A 12108-nucleotide genomic window follows, 5' to 3' on the forward strand; every position below is an offset into this window, starting at 1 on the left:
GTGTCAATCTGATGCTTTCAACAAATGATATCCTGTCCATTCTCTGAGGCACAGGACATACAAGAGCCCAAGGCAGGGCAGGGACCGTGAGGGGCTGGAGGGAGAGAATATTGAACTCATAAATAATGGGTTTTCCTTTGATCTTTAATACACACCGCTTAGGTCATGTGCTCTCTCATTATAGACTATCAGGCATATGAGTTCAAACAAAGAGTTACCCTAAGCTCGGATCAGAAGGTAGAGGGTTGTCTTTCTCTATCACTTTCTGTTTATAAGGACTAGACTCCGTCACATGCAAATCATTCTTCAGGCACTAGGGTAAATTTCACCCTTGGGCTGGGAAAGGGCTGTAGGTCTCTTGGGAAAGCAGAGCTGGGGTCTAAAGATGCTACTGCTGTGTGTTCTCCTGTACCCGGTGACAGTTCCCCAAGGTGGGAGATTCAGATATCTGACTTGAATCTATGGGGATGGGTGTGACTTGAAGTGAATGACTAGAACCATCTTTTTTGTTTGCAGGTGTCTTGTCCCAGTTGCAACTTCAGGAGTCAGGTTCAGGACTGGTGAAGCCCTCCCAGAAGCTGTCCCTCACCTGCTCTGTCTCTGGGTTGTCCATCACAAGTAGTGGTTACTGCTGGAACTGGATGCGCCAGACATCGGGGAAGGGGCTGCGGTGGTTGGGACACATGCTTTAATGGTAATACATATTTTAGCCCATCATACCAAAGCCAACTCTCCATCACCAGAGACACATCGAAGAATCAGTTCTCCCTGCAGCTGAGCTCCATGACTGCTGAGGACATGGCCTGTATTACTGTGCAAGAGTTACAGTGAGGAGAAGTCAGTGTGAGCCCAGACACAAACCTCCCCTGCAGGGAAGACACTGGGTAGCAGGGGGCACGCAGGACCCACTAAGCACAGAGCTCAGCCCTAGACAGGCACAAATGAATGACAGGGAGGATTTCCTGTTGGAATGAGGGATTCCTCTCTCAGCTGTCAGCATCTCCACGGACAGTTTTTCTTTTTCTCACTGCTGGCTTAAAAGGAGGAACTAGTATTCTCTGGTTGTAGTACAAATAGTAAGTGACTCTAATAGTTCATTTTCATCCTATAGAACCCATTTTCCTTCTTGAAAACAGGTTATCATGGTAATTCTCACCTTATCTGTTACTCAAAACCTGTTGACAATGAAATGCAGTCATGTCCAGATTCATGCATTCAATGCATGATTTTAAATGTACTGAGCTCAGTGACCTCCTACTGCCCAGGATCAGGTCTGTGAAGGTTTCTTTCTGAATTGTTCTCTATGCACTCTTGGCAGAGAATGACTAATGATCTCTATGTCTCAGAAAATAGTTGTGGTGATTTCTGGGGCTAAATTTTTGACGTGTCCTTAGTGATGCTTGCTACACATTGTCTCCCTGGATGCACAGTATTCCAGGCATAGAGAGACCTCTGACACCGGGAAGGGGTGAACTGCAATGACCTGTCTGGTGGGCACAGTCATTAGTAAGATGATTCATTGGAGTCACAATGAAGGGAGAGCTCATTGGAAGGACATCTTTGATTCCAAAAGATAGTAAATGTGTCACAAGAGGAGGAAATTGTAAACTACTTTCTCAGAATGCTCTTTAGGCCCTGTTTTCAGCACAGGCAGGGAATGAAGTCAGTGATGCTTTCCTCTCAAAAGTTGTGGTTTCCCCACCTTGTCAGCACCTCTCTAGGGACACCGTACACAGTGACTCTTGGGAAACTTCGTGCACTGAAATCTGCCTTCTCTTCATTGGATTGGGCTTTGTCTGTCTTTCAACGTCTATCCAAAGGCAGACTTCAGAGTAATAAGTATTGATGAGATCTCAGTTTACACTCCGGGATACTAACTAGTAGCATTTGTAGTCAAAATTAGAAATAGTTAATGCAAAAATGTATTCTCATGTTGACTGGAAATTTTCTCCACACACTCTAATGTATCTTGAAACTTTTCATTCTAACAAATACTCACAAATGTGTATTTATTCAATAAACATCCCTTAGAATGACCTCAAAAACGTTTCTATGCCAATATTATTGTTTGGAAGTAAATAATTATTAAGATTCTCAAGGAAAATGGAAAGAATGAAAAAAAGCATTAAGAAAAACAAGTGCAGAGTATACAGACTTACAAAATCCTAACAAAAACAAAAATTAAGAGAAAACATATAAAATGAACTGAGAGCAGAAAAAGGGAGGGAAAAATCAATAATTCCACAAAGATAACCCAATGCATAATGACATGGAATGTAAATGGTTTCAATGCACCTCTAAAGTGGCAGGGAGAAGCACAATGGATAAGGAAACTTGATTCATAATTCTATGCTTACAAGAAACACATCTGAGACATAAAGAAAAGTATAATCTAAAAATGAAAGATAGAAGAAAATATATCAAGAAAATGGCAACAAAAATCAATAAAAAGCAATATTAACCAGTGAAAATTTTAAAATGGAGTACTAGGAATAAAAATTAATAATAAAATTGACTTCAAGGCCCAATCCTTAATGGGAAACAAATGAGGGCATTATATGATAAAAAGAACAAAAGAGCAAGAAGAAAAAATAATAATAATAATAAATATATACGCACTCAGTGGCAGACCCTCAAGATATATTAATCAAACTCTTATAGACTTAAGGAGAGAAATACATAATTTTACAGTAATAGAGTTAAATATGCCCCACTGGGTTTTACAGAACAACTCAAAAGATTATTTGGCTAATAAATCTGGGTAACACAATTTACTGACCTCATAGACATATAGGAAACATACGGTGTAAGTCTGGGTAAACTAGAGAAACAAATTCACAGAAACTCATATGTGTAAGAGAGAGGTTTATATAAAAGGTAAGTTTACATTAAGAAAGCTTCCCAACCCAGTGCTGTCCAAGCCCACAAGTCCAACATTAGCCCATGTGTCGGATACCTATCTACAAAGTCCTCCTCCATCTCACAAAACACACACAATGACGCTGACTACAGGAGGAAAGCCAAATCAGAGAGAATGTAAGCATCACACTGCTGGCATGGGTCTCCACATAGCTGCTTCAGCACCCAGGGGTGCATCAGGGTAGGTACATATGGCTTCTTCTCAGTGAGGTCTTTCAGGAAGTGAACCTTGCCAGCTGAAACAGGGAACTGGCTAAGGCAGCTGCACCCTGGTCTAACCATCAGAGAGCAAGAGACCCAAGAACTCAAAAGGCAAGGCTCATGGAGCCATTTCTCTCTCTGCTCTTCATTGTGAATCCTGAGAGGTACTACTGCCAATCCTTGATTGTTTGGTTACCAAAATAAACTCTTTAATTTTTAACAGAAACCCTTCTGCTCTTTGACAGGAATGATGGAAGATGAGATAGTATGCACATTTTTCTCAAGGCTGTTTATCAATCACTGCTACATCCAGAAAGGAAGGAAAGAAAGATGGGAATGAGGGAAGGATAGAGGAAGAGACGGAGCGAGAGGAATATAGAAGCAACAATACATGGAAATAGAGTTGCCATGTTAAGGAAATTTTATTTTTATTAATTTAGTAGCTAATCTTTGGTGACAAGTATGTATTTACTACCAATAAATTAGTCAAGAAAAATCAGATTCCAAAATAAGAACAATGATGTAATACCGTAAATTTCACACTTGCCCAAGGAACCTCCCCTGGGCTATGGCATATTGACACACGATGATGAAATATACATACCTCACATAGGGCTGATAATTATTCTGTATTTTTCTTCCTGATACTCTGTTGAGACATTTCTTTCTAGAAAAGTATACCATTCCACCAACCTACTATCAGTTATGTTGAAATATACTGGGCAAACCTGCAGAGAAAGAAAAGTCCCAAGTTCAGGTCAACATGAAACAGAAATCATCAAATCAAATCAGAAGACACTTAGAAGGAGGAATTACGAAAAACCCATCTCTTTTTAAAAGTCACAACCCCACCCTGATGCATACTCAGGAATGTTGCTGTGAAATTGGTACATAACCACTATCCCTTACATTTCTTTCGTGGTGTACATACCTAAAACTATAAACCACCCTCCTCACTGTTTTTTCCTTAAGGGGCTTGCCTTTGGGATTCTTCTGGCTCACTCCCTGATTATTCCAAGTAAAGCTTCCCCATTTCATTTTTATGCAGCCCCTTACACCCACGCCTTTGTTTCTCAGCAGGAGTTAGATTGGTATCTTGGGACCCACTTCCTCTTGTTGTGTGTTTATACAACATGACATTACATATTCATCTGCCCCTGCCTCCCCCACTCCCTGAGAACTGTTATTCTACAAGAGCCTGTGAGGAGTACTGTTGTGTGTTTTGACATATTTTTGTTTATTAAGTTACCTTTGGGTTTGTTCCAATTTATATCAACACTGTGACCAAGAGAACAGAGCACGGACTGATGTTGTGCCATCATCGCACTTGCTATGCTTGATCTCATGGCTACACCTGTTGAATCAATCCATGCCACTGAGGAGCTTCCTCTTTTTCACTGACCGTCGACTTTACTGAGCATGGAGTCTTTTCCAGGTACTGCTCTCTCCTCATAGTTTGACCAAAGTATGTGAGGTGAAGTACCACCACTCTTGCTCCAAAGAAAGTCTCTGGTGTGCTTCCATTTAAGACAGATCAGTTTATTTTTATGACACTGCATGGTATTTTCAATATACTTCACCCACACTATCATCAAGGTGCATGAAGCACTACTCCAGTCCTCTTTCACCACTGTCTAGCATTGACTTGCATATAATGTGATTGAAAGCCGTGACCCATGGTTATTTTCATGGCCTCCTTAATCCTCAACATGACAGCATAGTCCCATGCAATATAGACCCCTAGGAAAGAGGTATGCATACATGAGTGACACTTTGAGTTAAGTATCTGGTTATTGAATGAAAGTTCATGGATTTAAAATAATTAATTAGTCCTTGTCAGGAATAGGAGGTTATCTGACCCAGATTGTATTTATACAATGTGATACTCTACCAAAAATCCTACAGAACAGTTCTATTAACCATACAGGGTCTCTGTGATTCTGAAAAGACTCTGACAGTGAGTTTGGTTTGGGAGCAAATATTATTTGCTTGCTTGTTGATTTGCTTGCTTGATTCAATGATTTGTCCTCAGTGGAGAGGATTCCTGGTGTGTGAATAGCTCTCAGATCTCACAATGAAAAAATGAAAGAAGAAATGTGAATGAAAATTGGATATGTTTCACATCAAAGAATACTGATAAACCTGGACCCTGGCTAACTTAAGAGAGCGAACACTTCCATCTGGGAAGACACTAAACTGAGCCTATGTGTAGGCGTCCAAATACCTCCATCTCTGCTAACTGTCTTGGTCCCACATGCACAGGCGCGAGTCTTGGAGAAAATAGCTTTTGGAGTGGTAGGACCTATGTTTCCATGAGCTGTTCACAGTCTCCAGACCTTACCCAGCCATTGACACTCATAGGAAAATCGCTCACGTGATTTCCTGTTTAAATGCTGCCTCCCCATCAGGGGACACATGTGACTGCTGAATCAGGGTGACTTTGCTCCAGAAATGTCTGCTTCCTTCCTCTTTATCCTCATGGTGCTGGGTCTCCCATCGGGTCAGTGTCAGGGAGATATGGAATCCTTCACAGGATATTAACTGACAGATAGGTGTTTAATATTTATTTCCTATGTCTTCGGTGACCTGGCCCAGGTGAGATGTAGGAGTCTGGTCCTCAGATGGTGAGGCCTTCACAGACCCTCACTCTCACCTGTCCCACCAGGGGACTCTGTTTCCAGCACCAGTGCTACTTGGGATTCGATCAGGCAGCAACCTGGAAGCAGCCTTGAGTGGCTGTGAGGGACTTACTACATAACAAAGTAAAACAGAGTTTATGCACCATTGTCAGGGGAAACCAGCCCCTAACACATCATTACGGGTCCGGTAGGTGCAATTGTACAGCAATAATAAGTAAAGATCATAGTAAAGTTATAGAGAGCTTGAGAGATAGAAGTGAAGTATTGAAATGAATGGGAGTCAGTCACAATTCATGGTAACATGCTCACCTCTGCCCCGCTGATGGTCCACGTGGAGGGAGAGAGAGAGTTTAATGGTAGCCCCGGCCCCTTTTATATTCTCTGGGGACATGCAAGCCCCCTAATTACAGGTAAGGACGTACATCACTGGAAGGGGCTGTCCTATAGGTAATGTAGTAATGAGAGGGGGTGGTCTAGGGATATACACGCAATAGGAAGGGGAGGGATCCTAGGTTCAGGATGCGGCCTAACTTTGACCTATTCCCTAGATCTGCATAGGAACCATTATCAGTAGGGTGTGAAAGCTTGGTCTCAGGCCTCAAGGAGGAATAGTTTATTGTCCCCAGTAGCAGGGAGTGAGGCCTGCCATATAGTCTGGTTGACTAACTGCACTAGAGGCCTACCCTGTAGTCTGGTGACTAACTACTCTGGGGAGGATGTCTGTAAGCCTTTGACATCTCCCCACAAGTCCCCTTGTAACTCATATATAAAATTCAAAAGCGACATAGGCGACGTGGTTATTTTCTATACATTAAAAGCTGTCAAGGCAAAACTTCATGATCCAATTAATATAGCCAAAAATCCAGGCTTAATAGAAACATTTTGAATCCGGGCACTGGGGATAAATACCCTTTATGCCCAATTGCTATTGGAAGAAAATATGAGAAGTTGGATACCGCGGCGGGAAGAAATAAAGCCAAAGAGGAATGTCTGCGTCTATAGTCAAAGCTGCCGGCCACACAGCAACCAGCTATGTGCTTGTAAGAGACAACCTCAAATCAGCACCATATAGGAAGGTAAATTGAGGAACAGTGCCATGAGAATGTGATTAGGACTTACCTATTACTCACAAGGGTAGGGGTCCCCCCCACCTACCACCAGAAACCTAGCCTTCCAGGCTTCTTTGCGAGACAATGAAGGATTCATCCTTAAACACTCTCTCCCCTTTCTCTGCTCCTCATGGTATTTGCCTTATGCGCGAACTTCAAAAGTGCCATAGAGGCCGTATGATTCTCCTTCATACGCCTTAGCTTTCTATAGAAGCAACACATGATAGCCAGGACAAAAATTGTGATAATGAGCAGCACTGTTAGGCTGGGACCCAGGCTATGAGAAATACTTTGAACCCAAGCACGAGGGCCCAATCCTTCCATGTCGTTCACCAGTTGCTTAATTATATCAGAGCCAGGAGATGCCTCAAGCCTGTCTTTCAATGTATAAAAATATCCTTTTTAACCTGATCAACATCCAATGAAATGTTTCCCTTAAGCCCTGGCAAATGTTTCCTAATCAGATACCAATCATGCAATGTTACATTATATAGGTAAGGAGTTACACAGAAATCAGTTATACTCCAATCACATTATAACATTGACAAGTCCAAAATCTTGATCTTTTAGCAAAAGTCTGCAGTAATAGTCCAGTCACTATTGTATAAAATGTTCAGTTATGATAGAGTCCCAAAGTTTCTTAGACAGCATCAGCATCGGAAGAAATATCTCAGCGGTCAGCAATTGCCATTCTTAGGAATCTGCCAGGTCTCCTTGATGTTTTGAATAACTTCAGTAACAGGACAGGGTGGTCAGGTCACACATCAGCTTCCCTGCTCTCTTCTGGGCCTTGCTGGCTGAAGAGAAATCCACCTATCGCCTTTGCCTGTGAAAATATAAATAGCCCCTCTCTTCGGGGTGTCATTAACCTGAAAAATGAATTATGATGAATATTGGGTGGCTTCTCCATCTCTTTCTTATCCATCTTTCTCCAAAAGTGGTTGCGTCCTTTTAAGGAGAGTCCAACAGCTTTATTCTGTAAAAATATAAATGCCTAACCCTTTCTCCAGGTAAATGAACCTGGATCCCAAACGCGGTTTCCATCATCTTCGGATTTCTTAGGATCAGTTTTCTCTCTAGAAGTGAAAACATGTTTATCTTCCCTAATTTTATTACCTTTTAGTAAGGAGAAAAAGTTTTTGGTTAAAATGACTAAATGAACTTTATCACACATAAGATTCCTCTTCTCCCCCTTCTGTTTTAACACTTCAGATTTCAAAGCATTGCTAGCAGTCTCAGTTAACTTGCTAGGTCTTGACTCAGTATGAGGGCTGGTCAGATAGCCTTCATTGATATGTAAACTTTGGCTTCCAGCTCTCAGGGAATCTAGAGAGCTAAATTGTGAGAACTTCTTACCATACTTTGAAAGACCGAAATAATTCTTCATAAATTTGTTCATCTGTTCTTTAAGTAACTTACCAAACAGACATTTTTTTCCTGCAAGCTTACCGATAAGGTTACAGGCTCAATTAAGCCACTTTGCCCTTCAGACTTCTTACACTGGATGATTTTACAATCTTGCAATTGTCTCTCTTGGTTAACTTCACTCATTCTTTCAAGCCTGATTTAGGGGAAGTTAATAGGAGGGTCTTAGGCCCTCCTGAATGCCCTAATGAAATGTCCCTACATCCAAAGTTTAAAAACCTTTTCCCTTCAATTTCTAATTCCATGTGGGGACGCTGTTGTTTCCCCACCACAACATTCCAAAAGACCCCTTGATTTAAAGGGTGGTCAGATTTCTCAAGTACTCTTTCCTGATAGACATACATTTTTACTCTAGGAATGCATGGAAGCAAAAATTGGCTTAAGCGATCTTGTTTTACAAACCATGATATAGAAGAATTCATCACTGCCTTAACTTTTTCATAATCTTTTTCAATAATTCCAGCAATAATCAGAACACCTTGAGAATTTACATTAGACTTTCCTAATAAACATCCCATAGTTCTTTTAGGTAGTGAAGCCGAATTACCGCTCTTAATAATTTCTGATTCAATTACAGCTTTTGGCTTTACTTCGCAACTCTGATCAACTCCAGTATCAACTTTAATTTCTTGAGTACTTAGGTTAAAACTTCCTGAAAACAACTGTATTACTCTTTCAATAAGAGGCTCCTGTTCTTTAGAATCAACAAATTGCTGTGAGGGCTTCTGAGCCATCTCTTGGTTACTCAAACCCACTGCAGTGAGAACAGAGGCTGGGGTTTTGCTGGTTTGGCTAGGTCTGGTCTCCTGCCGTGAGGCTGGGAGATACCTGCCATCTCTGCCAATCAAAGATTCTCTTGCTGTGTTGGGCAGAGGCCTTGCCTTCTGCTCTCTGTTAGGCAGGACTTGGGTCAAGCTCCTTCCTCTATTTTCCCGCTGGGAAGCCTTTTCTAAGGGCAACCCTTCATTGTTGAATTTTGAATGACATTGGCTCACCCAATGAGTTACCTTCCTACAGCAGGGGCAGAGTTCAGATTCTTTTAAACCACAATTAGATGGCCCTGGCCCATGCTCTGGCGCAGGCCGCAGTTTGCTTTTCACGGCCAGGCTGATCGGCCTGTGCTGTCTGGATTCTTTTTGAAGATGACCTGTCTTTCCGCAACTAAAGCACTCTCTTCTAATATAATTTGCCAAGGTCGCTGCCATGAGGTCTCCCTTGTGTTCCTCTGCCTCTACACTCCTGCATACCCTAAGATAATCCAGCAACGTGCCCTGTTCCCGTTAGGGGCACAGGGCATTTTTACAGTGCTTATTAGAGAAATCATAAGATAGCTTATGCACTAGGTCTCTTACTGCCTGGACATTCTTCACACATTTGGAAATAGCATCTTCCAGATGGGACACAAAGTCAGCATAAGGCTCATCATTCCACTGTCTTACAGCCATGTAATTCGGCTTTCTCTCTTCTGATGGAATTATCTTTTCCCAGGCATTTAAGCAAACTTCACGTATCTGTCCTATTGTCTGTTCAGTAAACTGTAGTTGAGACTCAATTGTAATATAATTCTCATCTCCTAGTAACTGATGAATCCCTATATCTATCCCATCCTCAGCATTCTTGCGTGCTCGTGCAAGGGCTGCTTCCTTCCATAGCATTTGATATTGCAAGGATTCTGAAGAGGAAAGGCAAGTTTTCGCTACAACTCTCCAGTCTGTAGGCGTCCAGCTCTCGGGCTCTGCTAAAGCCCTCACTATGCTGATTACAAAATGTGAGTCTGGGCCATAATCATTGACTGCCTGCTTAAGATCTTTTAGCAACTGAAAGGGAAAGGCAATATACTGCCTTTCTTGACTCCCTTCAGGGTGCTGCTCCTCAGGCTTCCTGTCTATAATTCTAACAGGATAAGCCATTCTGAATTCTAAGTCTGCTTCTTGAGCTATACTCTTCTCCACTGGTGATAGCAAAGGTGCTTCACCTCTCACTTTCCCAGCCTCACCTGCTAGGTTAAGTCTCTCTATTTGCATTCCTTTGGATCTAATCTCTTCTCCTCCAGCACTGGCTTGCTTGATAGTATTGTAATTCCCTGCGCTATACTCTGGTGGGGCAGATGCTTCTACTCTGCTATCTCCTGATTCAAACTTCATTTTCCTAGCTACACCTAAATTCTTCTCATCTGCCTGCAACTCATTCTGCCTGCTTCTCACCTGATTTAAGTCTGTGAAGCTTACAGGTTTCTCACTACTCTGCTGGTCTTCATCTTTTGTTCTCTCACCCTGCAGGGGCTCCAAAACTGCTTTAATCTGCACCCACAGATCCCAGGTCGCCATGGGTATGCTCAGTCCTTCCCTATGAGCTTTTCTTAAGTTAATGGCTACCTTTTCACAGATCTCCATATCGAAGGTTCCTGACTCCGGAAAAGAAGGGTTAAATTTCTTTACCAATTGAAGAAATTCTTTCATTCTCTTTTTTGTTACCCTTACATTTTGTTTCTTCAAGAGGTGGCAAAGAGTGATACCATACTCTGTATCCTTGCTCTTTGCCTGACCCATATCTCACTCGGACTAAAACACTTAAAAAATAAACTAAAAAAAATGTCTCGATTCACCCTCACAGTCCGATGAGGCCGTACAATTGTTACACGGGATATAACTCAAAAGAGTTCTTTTCCTACAAGATTCCACATAATGGGTGCCATATGTCAAGGGAAGCCAGCCCCTAACACATCATTACGGGTCCGGTAGGTGCAATTGTACAGCAATAATAAGTAAAGATCATAGTAAAGTTATAGAGAGCATGAGAGATAGAAGTGAAGTATTGAAATGAATGGGAGTCAGTCACAATTCATGGTAACATGCTCACCTCTGCCCCGCTGATGGTCCACGTGGAGGGAGAGAGAGAGTTTAATGGTAGCCCCGGCCCCTTTTATATTCTCTGGGGACATGCAAGCCCCCTAATTACAGGTGAGGACATACGTCACTGGAAGGGGCTTTCCTATAGGTAATACAGCAATGGAAGGGGGGTGGTCTAGGGACATACATGCAATAGGAAGGGGAGGAATCCTAGGTTCAGGATGGCGGCCTAACTTTAACCTATTCTCTAGATCTCCGTAGGAACCATTATCAGTAGGGTGTGAACGCTTGGTCTCAGGCCTCAAGGAGGAATAGTTTATTGTCCTCAGTAGCAGGGAGTGAGGCCTGCCATATAGTCTGGTTGACTAACTGCTCTAGAGGCCTACCCTGTAGTCTGGTGACTAACTACCCTGGGGAGGATGTCTGTAAGCGTTTGACCTCTCCCCACACACCATCTCTAAATGATCATCTAGTCATCAACCCAGACACATCAGAGAACCAGTTCTTCATGCAACTGAGCTCTGTGACCACAGAGGACACGGCTGTGTATTTCTGTGCAAGAGACACAGTGAGAGAACATCAGTGTGGGCCCTCACACAAACCCCCCTGAAGAACAGGTGGAGGAACTGAGATGCAGGGGGTGTTCTGACGAGAAGAGGGAAACCATGCATAAACAGCACAAGCCCAGGATCCTAGAGCAGGTGTAGGAGTGAGCCCAGATGTGGATTTTTGCTTCCATAGTTATTCCAGAATAGCTATTTCATAGCATTTGGAGCTTTAATATTGCTTGTATCAGATTCAACTTACCCCTGGATTTGACGATGTTTGTCTTTAAACCTTAAAGTCTGTCTTTTGTAGCAGTGCATCAAAAGACAGAGACCCTCCACTCAAGTACACCCTCAATGCAAAAACACTTTGCTATATTAAACTGGCATTCCATGATGGTCACCTTCCCAACACAATCAA

The 12108-nt window shown here is 42.3% G+C and overlaps 1 protein-coding gene across 1 annotated transcript in view; it reads right to left on the reverse strand.

The window, feature by feature from the left end:
• LOC142430533 (histone H2B.1/H2B.2-like) overlaps positions 1–10686 on the reverse strand; it is a 47156-nt gene extending 36470 nt beyond the window's left edge. The window contains exon 1 of the mRNA XM_075535586.1: positions 10498–10686. Coding sequence (XP_075391701.1) covers positions 10498–10686 — 189 coding nt within the window. The remainder of the gene's footprint in view (positions 1–10497) is intronic.
• Between the last annotated feature and the right edge of the window lie 1422 nt (positions 10687–12108).

The sequence above is a fragment of the Tenrec ecaudatus genome, chromosome 17 (genome assembly GCF_050624435.1).
Source record: "Tenrec ecaudatus isolate mTenEca1 chromosome 17, mTenEca1.hap1, whole genome shotgun sequence".
Lineage (NCBI taxonomy): Eukaryota > Metazoa > Chordata > Mammalia > Afrosoricida > Tenrecidae > Tenrec > Tenrec ecaudatus.